Below are 26,850 nucleotides of genomic sequence, written 5' to 3' on the forward strand. Positions count from 1 at the left end.
GGAATCGGCTGCCGTAGAACTTGAAAGCGCTGCATTATTTACAACATAAACTGCGTAGGAGACGAAATTGTTGAATAAAGTCGTTATTTTTGTTTGTTTTTTGGGCACTAAAAGTTTTCTCATCGCTTCATAATATTAAGGTTGAACCACTGTAGTCACATGGACTATTTTAATGATGACTTACTTCCTTTCTGGGCCTTGAACGTGTGGAGGGGTCAGAGAGCTGTCGGATTTGATAAAAAATATCTTAATTTGTGTTCTGAAGATGAACAAAGGTCTTACGGGTTTGGAGCGAAATGAAGGTGAGTAATTAATGACAGAAATGTCATTTTTGGGTGAACTAAACCTTTAATCCTGTGGCCGGTTGCATTAACTGCTTAGACTAGTCTTAGTCTGCGTCTGCATGTAAGTAGATATCTGTCTACATCAGCAGGTATCAGTAGTCTATTTTCGCCATTTAAAAAGGGAAACCGTAACTAGGACTGCAGATATACAACCTGTAAACAAAGCGGCACTTGCTTACCATTTTGAATATCAATCACACTGATCACTTTCTCCATTCCAGTCAGCTCATGTTATTCTGAAAATATGAATATTATGAAACTACTGTACCACATGCACTGTGCTGCGTTTCTGTGACTGTCCAAATCACATGAATATGAGGCATGCTGATGGTTATCAGCTGCTAAACATCTAGCCATAACAATCTAAAGGGTTAAAATGCATTTTTCCATTCCACTGCGCTACTTTTACATGTTTTTTCAATGCATGTGCTAGACGGATGTCTTTAAACCATTGTGCTCACATCTTTTTCAGCATCTCGCACGTGACACAGCATTCTAAAAACGTGGAACATTCCTTTACCTTGAGTTAAAAGCGGGGATAACCCGGGGATAAGCGCAGTGTGAAAAGCCCTTATCTGTGCACTCTATGTAGAGTCCAAACTGATTATTTATAAGGTTCCATGACAGTTAGGATGATGCCTTAGAAGGATGCTACCTATGTAGGTGTCTCAGTAGGCTTTGGAACAGAGCAATGGCGTTTTATCAAAGGCTTGCCTTCTGTGGTGGAGGATGGGTCATATCCACGGCGCTGTCTGTTGTAACAGGGAGTGTTTGGGGCTGCGTGACCTCACCATCACTCCTCAGAGGAGTGGGCGGACTCGAGTCTGGAAGCATGATGAAGTCCTCTTTAAAGAGAGCGATCTGTACCAGGTAAAAGAGGAAATGAACACAGCTTGTCAATTCCTAGAAACTGCAAGGCCATGTGCTTTACTGTGCCAGACTGTTTGTGTGTGTAGCTTGAACAGAAAGTCTCTGAGAGAAGCACAAGCTGACTTTTTTTGTAGATGACAGACTAAACCTCAGACTAAAGGATTAAACCACTGCTTTGTAAAATGAATGTAAAATCAACAAATAAATACCAATAGTGACTAACTATATTTTTCACATTTGCTGCTTGTACATGCAAAATTCACAACCACAATGTTACAGTAGGGTGTTGCAGATGTTGCTATTTGATAGCTAGTGCTGTTTAGCTTATTGCTATGCAGTTTCTAGGGTGTTCTGGGTTGTTTCTTGCTGGCCCAAGAGTATATGATAAACTGGTCGCCATATATGGCTTGAGATCCTCCTTTAACGCAAGTAAAAATTAAGTCTTATCGACCCCAAACTTTTGAACAGTGCGTATGAATGTCTATTACCTTGCTTATGTCTGGCTCAGATTTGCTAGAGCACATGGTCTGGAGTTCTCTGATGAGATCTGTCTCATCATCAGAGTAGAGAGAAAGACCCACAGCAACTCCATCACCGAGTCTGCAGGAACATCCACACATAATCATTGAGTAACACTGACATCTGCTGGTGGTACGAACACATGCACACACATAGGAAACCAACCTTGCATGATTGACATTAGTCATTGAGTGAGTGCTTGAATTGGCCAGAGATCCTATTATACAAGAATAAAAGAATATGGATTATTTAGACAATTTTTTAGAAACAAAATGGGAAAAAAGCAGTTTGCGAGGTGCATTTACTGAGTCATCAGTTACACCTCACCTTCTCTTAAGGAGCAGCTAGAGCTTCTCCCAGAGGCGGGGCTTCCTTTCTTCCGCGGACTGGTATTGGCTCGTCTCCAAGCACCATTATCACGTCCTTTTCGGCCACCTTTCCTGTAGGCAGAGCCAATGCTGGAAAGAGGGAAACATCCTCCTTGGAACTCTGGTAGAAGCCTGTCGATCTCTAACCACACAAACAAAAAGAAAAACAAAAGAAAAAAGAACAATGTTTTACGTGAGCACCAATAACCATTGCACTGAAAGATTTAAAGGGGCTATATGTAGAATTCAAAAACCCTTGTTTTTAGTGACACCGGTGGCTATTAAGTGAATTGCAGCCAGCAACTTATTGTTCATGTTTGCACCGTAAACTGTAAAAAAAATATGGACGTAGTGTTAGTGACGTCACCCATAGGATTCTGAAGAGCAGTTTTGAAGCGTAAAGTAGGGTCGAGCTGGCCGTTGCCATCTTAGCAGCGCGTCACACCCGGATAACTGAAAATGGGCGAAGAGGCGGGACGTGGGTGGAGCTGAGGTGAACAGACAGCAGACAAATGACAATCCACCTGTCACTCAAAGTGGCCACGCCCTTAATTATGCAGGACTTTAAGGCTTTATATAATGTAAACGAATGAGTTATAAAACAATTCACCCCCCTCACAGTTGTCATGAAGGGCAAAATTAGCTGTATAGACCAAAACTACAATTGTTTTTTTCTGCTGTAAAGCTGGGCATTTTAACATGGGGCTCAATGAGATTCTGCTCCCTTCTGGAGCCTGTCCCTAGCGGCCAGTCGATGAATTGCAGTTTAAGTCACTTCCATATTGGCTTCAAGAGAAACTGGGGGAGGTTGCCGCTTGGATCGCACTCTAGCAGACATGACATACAAGAGACTGAGCGTGATTCAAGGCCTCGATATACTCACGGCAAAGTTCTTTTTTTATTCTTCACTTAGAAGTAAAAAGAAGTTGGAAATAACTTTGCAGAGATATACTGTTAACGAACATCCCGACGCCGTCCACGCTGCTGAGACGTTTAGATGAATATTTCAATATGCGCCAACCGCTTTCCTCTCAGTAACAAAATAAACTAAAATAACAGTGGTGAGAAAACAGCAGTTAAGAAAGCATCTGATCATAGTGATGTCGATGTTAGCACCAGCTCTGCAATTCACCGGCATCATGCCGACAGATGACTGTCATTAAAATTACAGTTATGACAGTTTGATTATAAAGTATATTTGAGATTATAGACTATATAGATCTGGCTATGTGAGACTATAGTTTGAATGAATAATTTTTCTTTACATGACACATTGACATCACAGTACAGAATGGCTCTTTTGGCATTATTCTGAACATTGTATAAGCATTCATTTCATGTGTCGTATAACGGAAGAGAGGCTCTCGGGAGCGTGCGTAAACGTCACATCCTCTTGATTTTCCCAGCTTCCCAGTTCTTCACATAAAAATCAGTCAACAGGCTTTCATAGACAACATGGGAAGTCGGGAAGGTCTTGTTTTTTAAGTTTCGTTACAAGGCGCTCCAACATTGGCAATAAAAAAATCGATTAATGCAAGAAAATTCTTACATATAACCCCTTTAATGGCTGATGGTCAGTGTTAGTAAAGCTTGTAGTCATTCAAATTGACAGTAGAAGGTCTGGATTTCATAGCAGTTTTTATTGGCCAAGGACAGCCCAGATTTCATTGGCTGTCTGACAATCACAGTTCGTTTTGTTCAGCTTCATGTTTGGGGGCGTGAAAATGTAAAGTCGGTGTCCCTACGATAACAGAACGGCGTGCAAAACTCTTAGATTAACTCTTAGTATTTTAAAGAGTCTATGCTGTGAACTTCACATATTTTAAAAATCCAATGTTTAGTTGATCCCGATAAAAGCTCATTGTCACAGATAGAAAACGACAGCTTTCTTGTTCCATGAGGGGGTTTTCGAACCACGACGGCTTTGTTTCCAAATTGTTCGTAAAAAAACGTGACACACGTCTCCCGGAAATCCTGTAGAATTCAACCATCAAACGACGACTTCGAAACTCCTTGAAGTCTTTCCAATTTTGTGTGCTATACAGTATGCATCAGACGTTCAGCCAACGGCCCGTGGGCGTCTGAGGCTGAGACTACTTTGAATGTGGCTGGAAAAAGTATCTCAGTACTGAAATAGCTGCATTATTGTAAAATCAACTGAGCTACTGTCAAGCTACGGATACATGTAGTCACATTTGTTGCATCTTTTAGTTAAGTCTGTTCCCCAACACTGGTGCTGTACCTGGTCTGGGCAGTGGGCAGCCTTGCAGCACAGCCTTATTCAGAAGGATATTGAGAGCTGCTTTGACAACCGCTCTCTGACCTGGGCTCAGACTTTTGTTGTTGGGACACCGTCGTTGGGAGGGAGAGCGCTTGGCTGTTACTCTAGATATAACAGCGTCCTCGACCCGTGGAACTATCACTGCATTCCAAAGCCTCACTAACCACCTAAACACAAAGACACATGGACCAATTTTAACATAAAACACTGTCTGTCAGAGGAAATACTACAAAAAAATTGCATGAATAGTTAAGTTTAATTTCAAAGTTGGTATCGTATATCATTGTTTTTTTTGTTTTTTTTTACAGGGCAGTTGTATTACAATGGTCTTGGAAATATTATTATATATTAATATTAATTCCAGTATCATGACAGCACTAGATTGACATACTTTGGAATGGCTTGGGTCTGTTCTGGATTGACAGGACAGGAGAGGAAGATGTAGGGTCCCAACAAGGCCTCCGAGGTCCCCAGACGCGACAGACAGGCGTTGAGCTGGTGCCACACTGAACACACCCAAGAAAGAGCTTTGTGTAAGGGGTCATCAGATGTCCAGCACTGGCCCCGAGTCTGCAGAAACACAGAAAATTCAAGTTAAAGGGATGGCTCACTCAAAATTCTCCATTGTTTGTAACTGTAAAAAAATGCTGTGCTCCAAAAGTGAACAAAAGTAATGAATGTAATAAAAATAAAATCAATATTGTTATGAAGTTATTCCCTGCTGTCGGATTGATGAATAATTCAGCAGTCACATGCTACAACAATCTAAACGACACTAAATATACGGTCGCAATACCGTTTTGAGGTTGAGCCAAAAAGAATCAACAACAACAACAAAAAATGTAATTGTAAATGTTTTTCGTATGCAAGACTTTTATTTTGAAAAGCTGTGAAGGCTGTTGACTTCTGTCAGATGCAGTTAAAGAGTGCTTGAGAAAAACCCTGCATTGTCCTGATTCAGTGTCAGGCTATATGTCATTATTCAAACGTGATTTTCGTCCCTCTTTTCATTGCACATGCAAATGTGGAGGTGTGCGCTATATATCACTTCACTGTATACAAAGAGCAAATTAAATCACAAGCATGCAATGTCATATTTACATTTAGTAAGTCATGAAATTACCATGAAATTAATTGTTTGCTGGGAAGAATTAGCAAGCGGGTGTGATGTTCATTCTATTCATCAGGATCAGTCTATTCGTTTTATTAATAGTTAATGCTCATACCAACTTACTAACTTTATTGTATTTATACTAGTTTGGGGCTGCTATTTAATAGCTTTAAAGAGGGACAGTACTTGTGTGTACACTATATTGCCAAAAGTATTGGGAGACCCCTCCAAATCATTGAATTCAGGTGTTCCAATCACTTCCATGGTGAATAAAATAAGCACCTAGGCTTGCAGACGCTTCTACAAACATTTGTGAAAGAATGGGTCCATTCGTGAAATTTCCTCTCTACTAAATATTCTACGGTCAACTGTTAGTGGTATTATAACAAAGTGGAAGCAATTGGGAACAACAGCAACTCGTAAAATCACAGAGCGGGGTCAGCGCATGCCGAGGCGCACAGTGCACAGAAGTCGCCAACTTTCTGCAGAGTCAATAGCTAGGGACCTCCAGACTTCATATGGCCTTCAGATTAGCTCAAGAACAGTGTAGAGAGCTTCATGAAATGGGTTTCCATGGCCGAGCAGCTGCATACAAGCCTTACATCACCAAGTGCAATGCAAAGCGTCGGATGCAGTGGTGTAAAGCACGCCACCACTGGACTCTAGAGCAGTGGAGACGTGTTCTCTGGAGTGACGAATCACGCTTCTATGTCTGACAATCCGATGGACGAGTCTGGGTTTGGCGGTTGCCAGGAGCACGGTACTTGCCGGTATTGTGCCAAGTGTAAAGCTTGGTGGAGGGGGGATTATGGTGTGGGGTTGTTTTTCAGGGGTTGGGCTTGGCCCATTAGTTCCAGAAGAGTTGAAGCTGTTATAGCTGCAAAGGGTGGGCCAACTCCATATTAAACCCTACGGATTAAGAATGGGGTGTCATTAAAGTTCATGTGCATGTAAAGGTAGGCGTCCCAAAACTTTTGGCAATATAGTGAGCAATAAATTAGCTTAGTTCAAATTCCTAAAAATTTGGGTCTTGGCGTCATGACCATGGGGAACTGTGAGTCCCATGGCAAAACCAGTTGAGAACCACTGTACTAAACGATCTCGACTAAATTTAGAGCTGAACAGCTATTTTGGTGGTCTTCCCTCCAGCTCATTAGATAATGAGCAGGGCTGACCTTGTGGAGGAGTTTTCTGCGGAGATGACGTCCCAGCATGCCATTGAGGGGCTCTGTGTCCCAGCGCAGCTGAACCCAGCGGAAGTGCTGCTGTAATCGTAGCTCAGCACCCTGCAGGCGAGGCTTAGCCAGCGTGCCAATCAAAAAGCTCCCTTCACGGAAATAGTAAAGCCCATTGTGACCTGCCCATCAACATAAGGAGAAAAGAGTTGAACCGAAATGCTATTTCAGGTACATTGACTGTTCCTGCTCTGCTACATCTGTATGAATGCATCTCACCATGGTTGAGGGAGAGGGAATAGACAGATCCTCGGTTCTCCAGGGCTTCACACAGGTCTCCCAGGATGTGGCTGAGAGAGTGGGCTCTCTCCAGACCCTCAAGAACCGCCACAACACACCGCCCAGCGCTGGCTTCATGCAAAGACACCAGGAACCCTGATACACAACACAACCCAATCAATACCAGACATACCACTAAATTCAAAGTATAGGAATATTTTGGGTTCAATACAAGTTAAAAAACCCCCATTTAACAGCATTACAACATATAATGCTGATGACCACAAAAATACTGTGCACAAATCAAGGTTATTGTGATGCACAGCAGAAGCTCATCATTTCATAAAAGCAGTTACATTCATTCTCCTGTTAAAACATACATTGTTTGAGCTGTTAAGTTGGTTGTTTTATGGCCATGGCAATAGATGTAAAATGTGATATAACTTTACACATTAAAGGTTAATGAGTGATTTTTCACCATCATGTTAACAGACATTTTGTTTGCATTTTGTTACTATACAATAACATTTACAAATGTGCCACATTCACTTCCACTGCAAGTGCCTCACCGTAACCTAGATTTGTATTTAAAAAAAAATCATAGACGGCGTTTCGCAATAAAACCTCCTAGTAATTTCTGAGCATTTCAGATTCAACACAGAATAAACTTCGTGGAAATTCAAGATTCTTGCTCATTTTGATCTTGTTTCTATGGGTCTGATATCTTCTTCCTCTACATCATCACCTGAGATATGCGACTCCCCGACAGAGCTCTGCTTGATGGAAGAGGCTCTTACCACAGTTGATGAAGATCTCCAGCAGGTGCTCTTTTGATAGACTCTCATCTATCTCCACCCTGACGACATCACAGCCAATCCCCTGGGCCTCCTGCCTGTGCTGCGAAAACACAACAGGTGCATCATAAACATCATGACTAGTACAGATGGATGTCCACAATACATGAGACAAACTGAGATTCAGAGATTATTTGGAGATTTAGCTCATCCTTAACTTTTACTTAATGTTCATAAATTTGTGACGCTCTTAAAGGGTTAGTTCACCCAAAAATGAAATTTCTTCCATTAATGACTCACCCCAATGTTGTTCCACACCCGTAAGACCTCCGTTCATCCTCGGAACACAGTTTAAGATATTTTAGATTTAGTCAGAGGGCTTTCAGTCCTGTGAATGTAAGTGTATGCACACTTTGCTGTCCACGCCCAGAAAGGTAATGAAAACATCATCAAAGTAGTCCATATGTGACATCATTTGGTTAGTTAGACTCTTTTGAAGCGTCGACAATACATTTTGGTCCAAAAATAACAAAAACTAAGACTTTATTAAGCATTGTCTTCTCTTCCGGTTTTGTTTGAATCCGGTTTTGTCTTGTGCATGCTGTACACAAGCTGTTCTACATTGTTTGTATTGCTATATATTTTTTTTTTTTGCGATGGTTGTTTTGTTTACAGCGTGCGTCTCCCTCAGGCTACAAACGAAGCTCTGTCGCACCAGATAACACGTCACAGCGTCTTACGTCAGCAGCGTCACTGTGGCGTCGTGAACGCGGATTCAAACTAAACCGGAAGAGAAGACAATGCTTAATAAAGTCTTAGTTTTTGTTATTTTTGGACCAAAATGTATTGTCGACGCTTCAAAAGAGTCTAACTAACCAAATGATGTCACATATGGACTACTTTGATGATGTTTTCATTACCTTTCTGGACGTGGACAGCAAAGTGTGGATACACTTACATTCACAGGACTGAAAGCCCTCTGACTAAATCTAAAATATCTTAAACTGTGTTCCGAGGATGAACGGAGGTCTTACGGGTGTGGAACAACATTGGGGTGAGTCATTAATGGAAGAAATTTCATTTTTGGGTGAACTAACCCTTTAAGTCAACATGAAATCAAAAAACACCTTCCGGCCCATTCCTACATTTTTTTCCTCTGTGAATAACATGTTGCACTCAAAAATATGTTACATTATTACGGAAATAAGATTGATCTTCACTAAGATTTATTTTAACAAATACACAGTAAAATAGTATGGTAATATTGTGAAAAATCTTCAGTCACACAATCATTCAAATATGCTGATTTGGTGCTCAAGAAACATTTCTAATTATTAACTGAAAAGTTGCTGCTTCATGTTTTTGTGGAAACCATGATCATTTTTTTTCAGGATTCTTTGATTCTTTGAATATAAAGTTTTATTATAAACTGTCACTTTTTATTAATTTAATGTAGTGAATGTGTATAGATTTCATAAAGTGTATCAATGTACTTTTTTATGTATATCCTTATTGTTCAAAATTGTTGGTAACACTTTACAATACGGTTCAATTAGTTGACATTATTACTTTTTTAATGATTACTTTTATAATGGATGGATGCACTTTTTTGGGCTGCCATTCACTGTCATTATAAAGCTTGGATGAGCCAGAATATTTTTTAATATAACTCTGATTGTATTAGTCTGAAAGAAGAATGTCATATATACCTAGGATGGCTTGAGAGTGAGTAAATCATAGGGTAATTTTCATTTCGGAGTGTCTATTTACACCAAGTGCAAATAGCGTGCACTGTTGGCCTAACAATGCCTGTTTGGGAAAACCAAGATAAAAAATGTAACAGGCATATATAAACTTTTTCAGTGGCGTAGTCAGTAAAGCATAAGGCTTAAAGATCTAGGTTTTGACGCGATCGACCCGGGTTCGAATCCGCCTTTTGCAGAGATCGCTCTTCTCTCTTTTCCTATCACATATCACATCGGAAAGACATTTACTTTCAATAAAAATTAAGAAAATTTTCTAAAAATGGAAATAAAGTTCCTAACTAAATGTTTAATAATAATAAAAGCATTTATTGGGTAGGGTTAGCGAGGGCTTTTATTGTTCCATTAAGGCAGCATCCATTTAATAATTTTAATAAATATAATCATTTACATTATTACATCCTGTTTATGTACAACATACTGAGGTACAAATAGTATGTATCTGTCAAAATAAAGTATAAATAGCATCTAATTACTATTTACACATATTGCAAATAACTACTTTTACATGGTGTAAATAGAATATATCACTATTTTCATTTAGTATGCTATTTCACTTAGTTAAAAGCATCTACAGCTATTTGCACTTAGTGTAAATATCATCAATCACTGAGAAAAAATATTTTTTTGGGTGAACTATCCCTTTAATACATTAACTAATGTTAACGAATTAAACCTTATTGTAAAGTGTTGCCCAATTGTTATATGTTCAAAAAAACATGTTTAAATGAACAAAAATGCATTTATTTGTTTTTGGATGAAATGTAAAATATAAATATTTTAAACAATTGATAATAATTACCTTGATATAATGAGAGATCTGGTTGGCGATGTACTCCTGAAAGCTGCCCTCCAGCCCATGGAAGATTACATTATGGTACTGTTCCACCTGACCACAAACAAAAAAACAATCGAGTTTATCAAGACTGGAAAATATCATGAACAACAGCACATGTATTATTCATCTAGACAAGGCTCATTTTATCATCCATGCCAAATATTTTATTTATGCATGCCTTCATGCAGGCTTGATTACTCAAGTGTGTCTTGGAGGGTGTTTTGTTGTCTTAAGTTACTGCTTGTTGCACTGCATGTATCTTCTATTACAACATAATTACAAATAGTATCTGTTGCCCCAAGGTGCCGAACTGGTGGTGGAGGCTCAAAGGATTTTGTTTTGGTCCCAAGGTATTATAAGGACTTTATTCCCTCTCAGAACTCTTCATCTAAACTTTAAAGATCATCCAGCGTAACTCGGACATGCTAAAAAACTCTCTTTGACGCGGAGAGTGAGTCAGCGTACCAGGCGGACATAGTTCTGCAGCAGCTGTAGAGGGATCAGGGAGTCGTACGTCATCTCGTCCAGAGTGCACTCTGACAGGCCTGACAGAAAGCAAAATTATAGCAACCATGAGACATAAATCAAACCTACACGGTATATCAAAGAGCACAACACACAGAGGACATGGAAGACCAGGAGATCTGCGTGAAATGGATTTGAGCGAGGGCTTCATGGATTTGTTTTGACGTGCCGTTGCATGAGATGGAATATTCTGGAGCCCAGCTAAACATCATGGTCATGTGATGACAGGGAGCACAGCATGGCTATTCATTAAAGTGTGGAAACCCAAGAGATCGGCTGCTTCTTTCTATCATAGGCATAGTTTATCTTTCTGCTTTACCAAGAGAATCTCTGATAATTTTATGAAATATGAGGCAACACTTCACAATGAGGTTCAATTTCTTTAGTTAATGCATACATATGAACTATGAACATGATGAATAATACTTTAAATCTAATTTAATGTTAATTTCTACATAAAGAAATCATTTTTAACACTTCAAGTTTAGCAAGTTATACCATGTAGAATGTAATGCATTAATACACTATCGTTCAAACGTTTGAGGTCAGTAAGATTAATTTTTTTAAATCAAAATTAATACTTTGAAATAAACTGATCAAAAGTGACAGTAAAGACATTTACTTTGTTTGCTAAATAAAATAATATATTTCAAATAAATGTTGTTCTTTTGAACTTTCTATTCATTAAAGGGATAGTTCACCCAAAAATGAAAATTCTGTCATCATTTACTCACTCTCAAGTTGTTCCAAACCTGTATGAGTTTCTTCGTTCTGCTGAACACAAAAGAAGATATTTTGAAGAATGTTTGTAATCAAGCAGCGAGAGCAACCATTGACTACCATAGTAGGGAAAAAAATACTATGGTAGTCAATGGTTGCTCTATCTGCTTGGTTACAAAAATTCTTCTAAATATCTTCTTTTGTGTTCATCAGAACAAAGAAACTCATACAGGTTTGGAACAACTTCAGGGTGAGTAAATGATGACAGAATTTTCATTTTTGGGTGAACTATCCCTTTAATGCATTAAAGGATTAGTTAACTTCAAAATGAAAATTTCCTGATATTTTACTCACCCCCATCTCATCCAAGATGTTCATGTCTTTCTTTCTTCAGTCGAAAAGAAAATACGTTTTTTGAGGAAAACATTCCAGGACTTCCATGACACACCATTGACTTCCATGACAACCAAAATGTTGAAGGTCCAAATCAATGCAATTTCAAAGGGCTTCGATGGGCTTCAGAGGCTCTGCACGATTCCAGACGAGGAATAGGGTCTTATCTAGCAAAACCATCGGCCATTTAAATAAATAAAAAAAAATGAATATACTTTTTAACCTAAATTGCTCATCTTGCGCAGTTGCGCTGTGATTGCGCAATCACGTCGAAAACGTCACACTAGACGTAGGCGGAAGTGCCGCCCCAAGCAAACGTGCGAGGACTAATACAAACGCCCTTTACCAAAAAACACTCCATCTTCAACCTCAAAATCATCCGACATCGTTGTTTTACCTTTTTTTTGCTAAAGGTCGTTTGTATTAGTCTTCGCATGTGCGCTTTGTAAACATGGGGACAGTACTTCTGCCTACGTCTAGTGTGACGTTTTCGACGTGATTGCGCAATCACTGGTGAGCCAAGCAATATGAGCAATTTAGGTTAAAAAAGTATATTCATTTTTATTTTTTAAATGACCGTTGGTTTCGCTAGACCCTATTCCTCGTCTGGGATCGTGCAGAGCCTCTGAAGCCCATCGAAGCCCTTTGAAACTACATTGATTTGGACCTTCAACATTTTGGTTGTCATGGAAGTCAATGGTGTGTCATGGAAGTCATGGAAAATTTATTTTCTCTTCGACTGAAGAAAGAATGACATGAACATTTTGGATGAGATGGGGGTGAGTAAAATATCAGGAAATTTTCATTTTGAAGTGAACTAATCCTTTAAGGCTTCCACAAAAATATTTTTTATATTTTTTTATATTTATATTTTTAATATATTTTAATAATGTTATTTAACACTAAAATAGTAATAAGAAATGTTTCTTGAGGACCAAATCAGCATATTAGGGTAAGATAAAGAAGTCTCTTCGGCTCAAATTTTTTTTTCAATAACTATTGTCTATTTTAAAATGTTAGGTGTACCTGTGAATTTTTAGTGTAAGCTGTTAATATGGGTGCCAAAATGAATATATACTGCTTATGTATGAGGTGTGAAATAGTAAATCTAAATGAAACGACTGCAAGGCTCACCTTTAAGATGAATGGTAATACGTTGACTCAGGCGCTTCCGAATGAGGTCCCAAGGAGACTGGGCCAGTTCCTGCCCCGGCAGCCAGACACTATCACCTGAACGAGAAAACTCATTAAGGAAAGAGGGATAGATTTGCTAGATGTATGTGTCCGCTTATGGTGAAAGACACGGATGTATAATCTTTACTGGCATGGGAGCAGTTTTCATCTACTGTTTTTCAAACTTAAGACCCATGATAAATTAGCTTTTATCCTCCTCTCTCTTTCCTCTGTCAGTCTCCTCATGTTTTATGTCTGGAAGAGTAGATAGTCATCAAGTTGTTCTCTGTAGGCCAAATCGCTTCATTTTGACATCTGCTCTTGGTGTTTAGAAACATCTTGTCTTAAGGGGGGAGTTGAGTGTAAACAAAAAAAAGAAGTGGTGAGAGAAAGAGTGCAAAAGAGAGAGGGAGAAGGCCAGAGGGGTGTGAAAGAGATAGGTGAGAACTTAGAGAAGGCTAGTTTATTTTCAGCAGCCCTGCATGACAACCCTCGGGTCGAGCCGAGCGGAGTTAGACCCCTGTCGCACGTCCTTCCCTACTTGGCCCAGTGTGGTGTTGGACAACACCCAAGACAAAAGCCAGATTAAATTCATGCTCACTAGAGCTAGTGTCAGAATAACTACTAAAGAGCCTACACATGTAAATAATAGCATATTTGTGCGAATGTGTGTGGTGATCAGGTCTATATTCAGAAGTTTTAATATCACAAATCATACTAGTGACAGATATATTTGATATGTAACACATATTGTGCTCTTTGGCCGTCTCTTTTTTCCTGCTTCTATGACAACAAGAGTTTAAAAGAGCTGAGGTGGGGAAATTAAAACTTGAACAGTAACCAAGGGCAATTCAGGAAGCGCAGCAGCTGTTCAGGGGTCATCCGAGAATAGCCATTGCAAACGTCTCGCTACGCTATAGGTTGCATTTCAATCATGAAACGATCATGGCTGCTTCTGCACTGTGCATTCAAACATGTCAGTGAAGGGGTGAATATCACCAAAAATGTTCAGGTCATAATTCACATCAAAATCAAAATCAAAACAGATACAAGGGGTGAATACAGTGAGAGGTGAATATAACCAAGAAATGTTCAGGTCATATATTTCACATCAAAATCAAAACAAATTGAGAAAAAAATAAGCGGAAAAACAAGAAATTATACTTTGCATAAAGAGAAAGGCAGTTTTAGGACCATTCATATTTTTTGAAAATTACCATAAAAAAATAATAGAAATAGAAATTAAATAGAAATCAGTAATGAATATCATTCTGTTTGGACATAGTAATATATATATACTACTACTACTACTATGTGTGTGTGTGTGTGTGTGTGTGTGTGTGTGTGTGTGTGTGTGTGTGTGTGTGTGTGTGTGTGTGTGTGTGTGTGTGTGTGTGTGTGTGTGTGTGTGTGTGTGTGTGTGTGTATATGGATTACAGTAATACAAATGTGATTTTTTTTATATATAGGGTATATATAAATTATATACACTACTGATCAAAAATTTGGGGTCAGCAACATTTTTTATTTTTCATTAAAGAAATGCATTACTTATTTCAGCAAGGATGGATTAAGTTGATCAAAAGTTACTGTAAAGCTATTTACATTGTTACAAAAGATTTATATTTGATACATTTACAAAAAAAATACAAAAAAATTACTGACTGGGTAACTTATGAAGGGTAGTTTATTTGTATTATTTCTTGGTTTCGAGGTGAAATATGATCTGTACATTTCTTAAATGTTCATGAGATGGTTATATTATTATTATGATAACAGTATATTATGTGCTAAACACAACACATGCTCATGTTACAGAGTAGGGGAGCCCAATCCTGTTCCTGGATTCAGGTTCCTGCAAAGTTCAACTACAACCCTGATCAAACACAACTGAACCAGCTAATTAAGATCTTCAGGCGCACTTGATAATTATAGACAGGTGTGTTGGATCAGGGTTGAATCTGCAGGTAGGTAGATCTCCAGGAACAGGATTGGGCACTCCTGTTATAGAGAGAATCAAGTAAAATGGACACGTTCATCTAAATTTCTTGGCAAGTAGCTAGTCATACTGTAAGATGTATATGTGTTTACCTATAATCACAGAGGCCATGCTGTTAGTAGAGAGGCCCAAAGTGTCTGCTCTACTCAGAGCTTCCTGCAGTTCCCACCTCCCACAAATTTGCTGGAGGTGATTGGTCAGCAGGTAACTCAAGCTTCCTGTTAACTCTTCCCAACTGGTATTGCGCTGAATTGTAACTTTGCCGACAGTGCATCCATCCTCCAGGAGATCCACAGGGCAAAGACGCTCCAGTGAGCCCATGAGCACCTGTACGACCACTGTGTACAAGTCTAAAGTAAGGCAGGAAGCAAAAGTTAAGGGTTAAGTCTGTGGTCGCTTAAGCCATCTATCACATGGTGGCTAAACCTGCCACACTATCGCATTTGTACAAAGTTCTATCGCTTAAAATATACTCACCCAGATTCTCTAGTAGATCTTTGCAGTCATCTGTGGCAACATCATGTATGGTGCGATTGCATTTGTCCCTCTTCTCCATGTCCTGTTGACTGTGGTTACACAAAACCTCCAGGCATTTCTGTAATGCAGGAGACATGTAAGCATTCAAGGCACTATCGTGTTATTAGCCACTTCTAACCCTTCTTATCCTGTGTGAAACAGTGTACTTGGCATCAAACATGTCACCTTGTAGCCCCTGGATGCAGCAATATGGGCAGCAGTCCAGCCATCCTGGTTACTGTGGTTGAGGATGTGACTGGCCTTGTTTATGCCAGGGTGTTGGAGCTCCGGATTGGAGTCTGGAGGAGATGCAGGGAGACCCAGGTCTGGTTCAGGTGATGGGTGGTGCAGCAGGAGCTTCAGAGGGCCCACATGACCTGAACTGACAGCGGCGTGCAGAGCCGTGCAGTTGTCCTGAAAACAACAAACACTTAAGTGCACTAAAAACAGATATACACATACTTACAACAAAACAGATCTAAAAAAAATACAAACACACGCAATATGGACCAACCTGCAAATATAAAAACAGAAAACAACCTTAATTGAGACCTAAAGAATTTCCCAGGATATTTTGGGGATTTTTTCAGCCCAGTAAATAAGAGCAAACTGAGAAAACATCCAGGGCATAATAAAGTGTTTCTAAAATAGGGACCGTAATTACATTCTGAGCAACACATAGACAGCAAAATACCCACGCTCAACTGTTAAGGTAACCATGGAGATGAACAGAGGGCCAGTATTTCCTAACGTGTTTAGGAACGCAGAATGTAATTGACATTTGAGAGACAATGGTGTCAGCGCGGAACTGAAAACTCACAGTCGTGACATGTGAACGGTCTGCTCCTGCATCTAGCAAGACTTTCACACACTCCACATGTCCCTGTTCACAGGACAGGTACAGAGGGGTCCTTCCCTGCGAACATTCCTTCTCCAAATCAGCTCCACACTTTACAAGAGCTTTCACACACCTACCAATGAAAGAGAGGCTGGAATTGGTATCATTGCATAGAGAAACACATCAGAGACAAAACTATCTAGATATTGTAGACCCTGGTTACACCCGGCACTACCATCCGATTTTGTTAATTTGATCACAACCGGGCAGCAGTTACTCAAACCACTTGCTGCAGTAGTCATGTGACTACATCACATTTATTTAAAGCACTAATCCGTCTTGATGCGTCATGGACAACAGTGTCAAAGTGCCATCTACTCAAAAGTCAATCATTCACTGCATCAAAGCAAGTGTTTTAAAACATGCCTGGTACATATGGCTTTAAAAGAACTGTCCAGTCTAAAATTTTGGCTTTTAATAACAGTGCCATAAGATGTGCAAAAGTCGCTGTCCTTTAAAACACAATAAAAGAGTTAAAACAGCAAAGGAGAACAGAGGACTCACCCATGGTGATCATTTTCAGCAGCGGCATGTAACGGCGTAAATCCTGTTTCATCGGCAGCTTCAGCAGATGCCCCTGAAGTCAGCAGCAGATTTAAGCAGTCTATAGAAGAGACATAAATACATTATTTACATATTAATATACTGTATATATTTGCACTGTGTATATGTACACAAGACAAAAGCACAATGCTAGTAAAATACAATCATTTTTATGCAAACAAATGCTAATCTCCCCAGCACATACCTGTGTGTCCATTAAGAGCAGCAGAGATCAAGGCAGAGGTTAATTCATGTTGACGATGATGAATATCCAATAGTGGATCTTGGTTAAGCAGCATAGACAATAAAGTGACATTTCCCTGGGAAGCAGCTTGGAGGAGAAGGGTTTGCCCGTCATCCAGGGGGACGGGGTCACCGCAGGTTAGCGAGGGGACTATGGAGGGACACCAGCCTGGGAGGGTTCAAGCAACAGCAGTAACTAGTGAGGCAGGGTGCTTGTGTTGTGTCAAAATGTGCTCCCTGAACCAAAACATTATCCAGAAGAACGACTCCATTTATCATTCAGAAATAATTTAATGCCACTGCCACTGGCGCAGTGAGTATTTTGTAGTTCAGTAACCAAATTACTCCCCAGAGAGATGGACGTACAAAATTTGTTTTCAAGAGGAAATGAGAAGTAAGCCAAATTCGGTTAAAACAAAGGATAAATGTTTATGTGATGTACACATTTTGGCACAACATTGGAAGTGTATTATTCTAGAGCGTGTATCTGCAATCCACACCCTCTATCACACAAATCAGATTATTTTTCAAACGCTCAAGTCAACATCATCTGTTTTTAGGTAAGGCTAAAAACAAATCAAATAAAAGACAACACAACTGGATAAATCAAATCAGGCAGCAGGCGGTTTATGGTACATTAATGAAAGTCACGCATCATAAATTGTGTCAGTCAAACTGAAACACTCTAAACATGGTGATGATTGTGTGAGACGTGTCAATTAGACAGTTAGAAATATGGAAACTACAGCAGAGAAACAGATGAAATTTGAAAGCACAGAGTACAAAGCACAGATACTACTGGCAAAATGGTACCTGTATGTACTTGTATATTCAAATAACTCAACTTGCAGTGTGGATGTAACTAGTCTAGTATCTGAGTGCTAATGCTAAAGCATGTTTGTAAATAGCTTTGTCTCTAGGGATTCTCTGTTTATCTTGGTTAGTGGAGGGAGTTGGAAGAGAGAGAGAGAGATAGTCTGTTTCATTGAGGTCCAGTGGAAAGCATAAGATTATTGGCTCTTTTCTGGGTTAAAATGGACGGCAAAGAGAGCAGAGGAGCCTCAGAGAACTGCCATGGCTGAGTGGCTGCAGAGAGAAGGAGAAAAGTGCTAATTTTTAGCATTTAGCGATGACAGCTAGCTACCGACATCTTTCAGAGCTACCCTATGGATTAGTCTCTAGTGACATTGAAGAAAAGACTCTGCTGGAATACTTGCTCTGCCTTCAATGGTGTTACAATTGTTTTTCTTTGGTGTTCTCAGTGAGCTATGGAGAGGCCTGCAGGGACAGGGTGGTATTTCAAAATATGAGAGAACTCTAAAGCTTCTGTTTCCAAGGGGAAATCTAACTACAATTGGAGCTGTCTCACATAATTGGCTTACAGACCAATGCACGAGTCTACCTAACTGACATCTCTGTCAAAGCTCTTTTAGAACTACCCTGCTGAAAAGACCAGCATATGTTGCGTCTTGGATGCTGGTCCCCAATGTAGGATGTTGTTGTATAGGTGTCTCCACCAGGCTTCTTATTTAGCTTAACCAGAAAGACTTTACCATACTGGTTGACCAGCAACCAGGTAGACTAACACCAAATCGTCACAATCAGCCGGATCAGCAAGTACATTCCTGCTAATCTAAGCTGGTCTATTAGGAGGGTAGAATTTCATTCTAAGACAGATGTGTCCAACCCTGCTCTTGGAGGTCTACGGTCCTGCAGAGTGTAGCTCTAACTGTATCAGCTAGGACTTAAGGATCACTACAAACTTTCAGACAGGTGTGTTGGAGCTAAACTTTGCAGGACATTGGTACTCCAGGAGCAGGATTGGACACCTCTGCTCTAAGATGAGAATTTATACTTCTCAAACAAAGACATCGATGTTATATCTCAGATGTAGAAGTAATTGCTATTGTGCAGAACCAATGCACAGAGACATATTTATTTATGAATATTCAAGTGCAAGTCACGACAAATACAATTATATCTGGTTAGTTGTCTAGAAACGTCTATGAAACCATTGAATGAAACGTTTAAAAAAATGAAGGGAACAATACCTCATTCACAAGTTGGTCAAACAAAGAAACAGATGGCAGCATGAACACAGTGGAGCGGTTAGTTAAATACATTGTGGGAAATGGTTAGTGGTGGAACACAGGAGAGGCAGAACCATGCTGTAGGTCAATGGGAGGAAAGGGGAAAGAGCAGCTTCTGGCATCAGCTTCAGAATGGGTTACAGGAAAGACCCCTAGAGACCTGCATCGTCAAGAGAGGGTCAACCTGACCTATTTGTATCTACAAGTGCTTTGGTCAAAAAACTGTCCAGACATGGATAGGTGCCCTCAAGAATCGTACAAATGCTCTTATTTTGTTTATGTTGAAGCACTGTGTTTCAACCGGCAGGTAACCCTAAGTAGAGTATGAATACTCCTCTCTTGGCTACTCCAAGTCTATGTCCTCCTCTGCTAGGACTTACTTAGAAATACATCAACAATGGAAAAGGACGGGAGTAGAAAGGAGAAGCAGTGAAAGTAAGGGTGAAGAACAGAGCACCCTTTTACCTGATGCTGCTGCCAGTGTGCTGCCCGGGTGCTGGGGGCTATGGGACGGTAGACTAGGTGGGTTTATGGAGGGACTAATGACAATGGTAGCTGTGGAGGAGGTGGTGACAGGGGGACATTCCACACATGCTGCTGTCGGCTGCTGCCCCCATGGCCAGCCAGTACTGGAAGCACCCACCTGTGACGCAGTCAAGGCTGGGACTGTACTGCCCAAATCTAAGGAGGGCTTTGGAGGAAGCTGAGGGGTGGCAGTTGATTTGGCAAGGCCCACCCCCAGTCCTGTTCCTGGGGACCTGCTGGCTTCACCTACTACTTTGATTGGTGGGTGTGGAGGGGATGGTGTCTGGGACAGTCCTGGTTTTTTTGGTGGGATGGGGGGTGGGTTACCCCTGTCGATGCGGGCAACAGTTGGTGATTTAAGGCCTATCTGGGGGTGGCCTAAACGCCCTGTGAAGGGTCCCCCCTCAGATGTGGAGTGTGGCAAACCAGGCCGAAGGGCTGCAGGGGGTCCCCCTGCTGGAGGGCTTGTGAAGCGGGAGAGAACCTGTGTGACTGTGTGGCGAGCCTGCTGTTTGGCTGCAAAGTTGTCTCGATTTGTGGGGGACAGGTCGCGGGAAGGGGGGCTCTGGTTTGCGTTTCCATTTTGGTCCTGCTCTGAGGCAGAGGGTTGAAATTTGTAACGGGCCGCCTGGACGCGGGGACTGACCCCAGTCGGCAAGGTAGCGGACACACCAGGTGAATGTGAACCATGTGGATGCGTTTGGCCCTCTCCTCCATTTTCTGCCTGAGAGCTCCCGTGGTGTAGCCCCCGTCCAGCACTGGAAGTTTTAGGTAGGTTCATGCTAGCATAGGTAGAACTTGTAGGCTTGACTGGGATGGAGAGTGGCACCTTCTTAGCTGCTTCGGGTTCATCTGTCTGAGAGGAGACAGTCTTGTAGATGGTTGCCTCAGTGCCCACAGCCACGGATGCCACAGTCTTGGGTTTAACTGTGGCAGATGCTGGGGTGACAGAAGGCAGTGGTGGGGCATCTTTGCATTGCTCAGTTCTTAGCTGCTCCACCTGCTGGCGGAGATTCTCGCTTTCAGCCCGCAGCTCTGCAGCCCGTGTCTCCTCACGGCTAAGCCTGGCACGTAGCTGCTCTCGCTCGGTATCAAACTCGGCCAGCTGTTTCTCCATCTCAGCTTCCATCTGTTGGCTACGACGTCGCTCAGATGCCAGTTCTTCCTCTAGTCGTCCCAAAGAACGGCCGTCCTGCTCAGTGCGGGATGAGAGCTCCTCAAAGCGCTGGTTCTCTTCAACCACACGAGCGGCTAACTGCTTGCATTCATGCACCAGCGACATCACCACGTGTTTGTTTTTCTCTCGCTCATCCTTCAGCTGAGCCGACAGCTTCCTGTGTTCCTGCTCCAGGCTCTGCAGCTGCAGTTTCTCCATTTCAAGCTAGACAGCAGCAGCAGGGAAAATGTGAGACTCGCAGAAAGCAGATAACACACACAAAAAGCAAGACACTAATTATCAAACAATTTAAGATACATCAGTCTTTCAGCCAAAACTTTGTAATTTACTTTAAATTCAAAGTACAATTAAACTTGAAGAAACATCCTCAAATCAGAAGTTCATCTTAAGTTAACCTTACATAATTAGCTGTATACGTTTAAGATCCACCAATTAAGCTGTTTCTTTAATATATCAGCTTCTACATGTTCTCTACATTAATAAACCCCAAATCTATTTTGAAGACTGTGCGCAACTCTTTGTAAAGTATGTTAAGGGATCAGTACTCCTGTTAAAGTACTGACTGAACTGATCACGTCACTCATGTGTGGTAGCAGTTTAACCTTTGAGGTATCAGTTACTTTGAAAAGGGGGACTACTACTAACATCAACTGTTTAGAATACTACCATCAACTGCAGAGAAATATAATACATGCAAGAAAAAAGGTGAACTTATTGACCCTACAAGTTATCGGTAGGGGTACAAGCTTTATTTGTAGATTTAAGCTGCTCAGCCTATGAATAAATGAACACTTCCCCAGACCTAATGAGATAAAAGAAAACACTTTGACACAGTGGCCAGACAGAATCAGACAGAAATCACTGTGATAAACAACTATGTTTATATGAGCTGTTGCATTTAACTACAGTACCGATGCAATACGAGAACGGTCACCATAACAACCAAGCACAAGTGTTTATTTTTGGAAAAGAGAGCTCAGTTCAGCCAGTGTCAGTGTAACATGCTATGTACCTATATATAAACTGTATCTTATAATACATAATAGGCCTATTCTAAAATATAACTGAAGCCACTGAGATGGTGAACACAGCTGATATCTGGTCTGCAGAATTGGTGTGCGGTGAAGAGTCAGCGGTCACTTGAAAGAAGCATGCATGTGTGTGTGTGTGTTTTTAAAGTTCAAGGCCTGCATTGATATCACGTAGCTAGTATTCTTTGTAGCACTATCTCAAATAGTGAGCTATAGATTTACGGATGTGTTTGGCAGAGGGTTTTAGAGCTTAGCATCCATTTCTCTCCTTCTCTGACACCTCCTTTTCTTCTTCTACTAAGATACCCTTATTGCTCGCCTTGTCTGGTGCTCTTTTTCTTACTCTGCTTTTCTGGTATGTATTAGGCTTTCATGGAGGTTAGACAAAGTGGATTTTGTCTAAAAGTCTTTTTTCCTGTCATCAATTGTGCCAGTACTGTATAAGCATAGATGGTGTAGACAAATTACTACACACCCCCTAAAAAGACACACAGGTGCACACATTGCATACTAGAGTACATTCCGAGAAAAGCTAGGAACACCTTAGCAAACCTCTGACAGCAAACTTAATCATGTCAACGTAATCCTACAGAAAAGGATGACTTATTTCAAACAGAATATGTAAATACTCTTGGAATAATTCACACGCAATCCTTTCTGAAGTCTTGCCCTGTTAAACATACAGAATACACACAATTATCACACAGATCTTACCCTTTTCTGTCTGCTCTCAGCGGCTGAGAGCTGGGCAGACATCCTCTCCTGCATCTTGCGGCAGTGGGCCATAACAGCTTCCAGCACGGTGATGGGGCTCGCGCTAACAGGCCTACGGTCCTTTGGTCCCGTCGCTGACTCAAAGTCCCTCTGCAGGGCGAGGAATGGGTCCGTCAGACTGAACTGTCCATATCGCTCCTGCAGGAACACTTCTTTCCTTCGAGCCTGTGAAGAATTTTTTTTAGATTGTAAAGAAAATTGTTTCTGCAGTAGCTTTGCATTTTCTATCTGTATCTAATATTACTCAAAATTACCCTTGTTTGAACACACACACACACACACACACACACACATATAAATATTAAGGTATATATTCTGACGAAGGTGTGTAGATTTCTAATACAGGAACAAAACAGTATGCAAGCTGTTCTTTTCAGATTTCCAGAAACAGGAAAATTGTTTTTTTGGTTATGGTAGTCATGCTATTTTGTTCATTTACATAGTGCTTAAATAAAATAGGACTGAGGAATTTCGAATCAATATCTGAACAATCTTGTGCATGTAAAGACAATAAAAAAACTTCTAGAGATCAAGAGGTAAATACAACTCCAAGCATCATTATGATGCCAATGTGGTACATGTGGGATGCCGGCAAATCATTGTCAAATAACACAGAGCAATTATTACACATTATGTTCTCTGTGATGCATGTACAGTAAGTGGTGGATGAGTAAAAATGTCTTCATGACTTAATGTGCTTTGGCCAAGAGACAAACCTCCAACCTTGCTCGTGATCTTATGGGTATATGCTTTGGGAATTGTTTGAGTGTGGGAACTTATAAGTGCACAAACAATTGTGTACTACAAACTAAAGCAAACTTTAATAACAAAAGACTTTAAGTTCTTCGACTTTCCGATGCAAAGACACAAACTTCTTAATACATCTTGACAAGTTGCACTCAAAATGACATGCTCATAAAGAACAGGTTAGCACTTTTTCAGGCGTAATCATTAAGTTTACTTAGGTTGTGTTAAGACCAGCTGGTCATCTCAGCAGGGTCAGCAAAGGGTCAACCCTGTCACCCCATGGCAAACAACCAAATACAAATGTGATGTTTTCCTTGACACAAATCAACATGGATGATTTGACTGTATTTCACTGCAAGGAGATGCTACACAGATTAAGGAGTGAAGCAACCATGTTAACTGTAATTTGGCTAGCCGGTTGCATCTGCAACAGGCCAAAAAATGCATCTTCATCACAATGCAAGCAAAGCAAAAAAACTTTTGTAAAAAATATAAATTTTAACGGTAAAAAAAAAAAATGCTACAATAAAAATATGTTAGTATGTAACGATAAGTTTCCTTACTATATACAATGAAAAATTGTAATAGACACAGTCAGAATTTTAATAACTGGACATTTAATATAATTTTACATTAAAATACAGTGAAAGTTACCGTTTTTGGAAGTGAAAAAGAATAAGTTGTCTTATAATTTACAGTAAAAAAAAATGTAATTGACATTCACAGAATTCCTTGTGTGACACTTGATGGTTTTTCATTTAAATTTCATTTAAATAATTGTTTATTTTACATCTTATATTGTTAAGAATTATGAGATTGGTGTCATTTAATGAGGCAGAAATATATTGTTTGTAGCTTTTTATAATGTGTTAAAGTTAATGAAAAACACATACAAACCATATATTGTCATGATCATGTAGCCTATTTATTAGCTTCATGTTTCATTTATACAGATGTTTCTAAGTTACTTTATTGGACATATCAATAACTACTGATTGATTCATTTGTAATCATGAAATGATGGTCACTGTAACCATTTTTATCATTAACACTAAACAGTGGTCAAATATCGAATCTATAGTCTTAGATCTCTCTAATGATACACAGTTTGCCAGGATTATGTTAATGTTACATTAAGTTAATGTTTATTATTTTAGTTTTGTGCGTTACCATGAATGGTGTTTGGTATTTGTATTTATGGCACTGTGAACCTTCTATATATAAGTATTTGTGGAAAAATTACATCTAATGACCTTTGATTCATAACGTGGCTTTCTCTGTACCACCTGTGTTTTTATGGTGGTTGTCACTATATTATAAAAGGTACAAATCAGTTAATACTTTAGTATATTAACATTATATATGTTAATACAATTTTTGTACTGTAAATTAATGTTGAATTTTGTAAAACTTAAAATGTTGCTACCATATTTTTTTCACTGTAAAGTTCTGGCAACCACAGCTGCCATTTTCAGTCATAATGTTTTTTTTTTTTTTTTTTATAGTTAAGACAAAGATGCAGTTAAATTACTGACTAAGGGATTCAGTGTCACAAAACATGCTCAGTGTCAGGCAACCCACTGGGCTGATCTACACTACCCATCTGTCCAGGATAAGTAATGCTATAAAATGAACAAGTAGATCAAATGGGAGAGATAATCTACAAGTTTACTCTCTACAGGGAGTCCATATTTAGCACAGTCTGTGTACTGAAAGCAGGATGAACCACACAAAGAGCACAACACATCCTGGAGGCTAATGCCCAGCTACTACTTCACCAAAGAAGGAAATAATCAACATACAGATGTACAAACACACACACATACGCAAACCCTGAGATGGATGACTTCCACTGCAAGTGTCAGGATCGGTTTACTTCTGCTGTGTATCATGGCTTTCAAGGGCATAAAAGTTTGCTAAGTGAGTTGCTTTCAGTCCACTTAACACGAACAGACAGACCAGAGCTGGACCAGGCTTATTTCATTATGAGTGCAGTCTGCCATATAAGTGGAAAACAAAAGGAAGTGGGTGAGAAAAATTGGAGCCAGCTTCAAATCAAAGGAATGTACATAGAAGGATGATGTTTCAAAGAGACATTACACCATGATCTACAACAGAATATCGATCAAGTGGAAAGGATTGATTTTCTACACAATCCTTATGTTGGTCATTCGTATTATACAATACAATGTTTAACTCTTTAACCTTGCATTTACTTACTTATGTTGTAATTTAAGGCAGTATATACTATAAGGCAGTTTATATATACTATATACATCAATATACACTCACCTAAAGGATTATTAGGAACACCTGTTCAATTTCTCATGAATGCAATTATCTAATCAACCAATCACATGGCAGTTGCTTCAATGCATTTAGGGGTGTGGTCCTGGTCAAGACAATCTCTTGAACTCCAAACTGAATGTCAGAATGGGAAAGGTGATTTAAGCAATTTTGAGCGTGGCATGGTTGTTGGTGCCCGACGGGCCGGTCTGAGTATTTCACAATCTGCTCAGTTACTGGGATTTTCACGCACAACCATTTCTAGGGTTACAAAGAATGGTGTGAAAAGGTAAAAACATCCAGTATGCGGCAGTCCTGTGGGCAAAAATGCCTTGTTGATGCTAGAGGTCAGAGGAGAATGGGCCGACTGATTCAAGCTGATAGAAGAGCAACTTTGACCGTTACAACCGAGGTATGCAGCAAAGCATTTGTGAAGCCACAACACGCACAACCTTGAGGCGGATGGGCTACATCAGCAGAAGACCCCACTGGGTACCACTCATCTCCGCTACAAATAGGAAAAAGAGGCTACAGTTTGCACGAGCTCACCAAAATTGGACAGTTGAAGACTGGAAAAATGTTGCCTGGTCTGATGAGTCTCGATTTCTGTTGAGACATTCAGATGGTAGAGTCAGAATTTGGCGTAAACAGAATGAGAACATGGATCCATCATGCCTTGTTACCACTGTGCAGGCTGGTCGTGGTGGTGTAATGGTGTGGGGGATGTTTTCTTGGCACACTTTAGGCCCCTTAGTGCCAATTGGGCATCGTTTAAATGCCACGGCCTACCTGAGCATTGCTTCTGACCATGTCCATCCCTTTATGACCACCATGTACCCATCCTCTGATGACTACTTCCAGCAGGATA

The 26,850-nt window shown here is 40.2% G+C and overlaps 1 protein-coding gene across 1 annotated transcript in view; it reads right to left on the minus strand.

Annotated features, from left to right (window-relative positions):
* The window catches only part of cttnbp2 (cortactin binding protein 2), a 50,309-nt gene that overhangs the window by 4,169 nt on the left and 19,290 nt on the right, over positions 1–26,850 (minus strand). The window contains exons 3-22 of the mRNA XM_079825858.1: positions 22,890–23,114; positions 19,908–21,348; positions 17,315–17,521; positions 17,071–17,170; positions 16,489–16,639; positions 15,855–16,082; positions 15,630–15,747; positions 15,245–15,502; positions 13,115–13,210; positions 10,808–10,887; positions 10,307–10,393; positions 7,745–7,844; positions 6,948–7,103; positions 6,669–6,850; positions 4,774–4,952; positions 4,344–4,549; positions 2,061–2,243; positions 1,899–1,950; positions 1,703–1,814; positions 1,059–1,205 (exon numbers count right to left, since the gene is read on the minus strand). Coding sequence (XP_079681984.1) covers positions 1,059–1,205; positions 1,703–1,814; positions 1,899–1,950; positions 2,061–2,243; positions 4,344–4,549; positions 4,774–4,952; positions 6,669–6,850; positions 6,948–7,103; positions 7,745–7,844; positions 10,307–10,393; positions 10,808–10,887; positions 13,115–13,210; positions 15,245–15,502; positions 15,630–15,747; positions 15,855–16,082; positions 16,489–16,639; positions 17,071–17,170; positions 17,315–17,521; positions 19,908–21,348; positions 22,890–23,114 — 4,308 coding nt within the window. The remainder of the gene's footprint in view (positions 1–1,058; positions 1,206–1,702; positions 1,815–1,898; positions 1,951–2,060; positions 2,244–4,343; positions 4,550–4,773; positions 4,953–6,668; positions 6,851–6,947; positions 7,104–7,744; positions 7,845–10,306; positions 10,394–10,807; positions 10,888–13,114; positions 13,211–15,244; positions 15,503–15,629; positions 15,748–15,854; positions 16,083–16,488; positions 16,640–17,070; positions 17,171–17,314; positions 17,522–19,907; positions 21,349–22,889; positions 23,115–26,850) is intronic.

This window comes from Gobio gobio (genome assembly GCF_949357685.1).
Source record: "Gobio gobio genome assembly, chromosome: 9".
NCBI classification, from domain to species: domain Eukaryota; kingdom Metazoa; phylum Chordata; class Actinopteri; order Cypriniformes; family Gobionidae; genus Gobio; species Gobio gobio.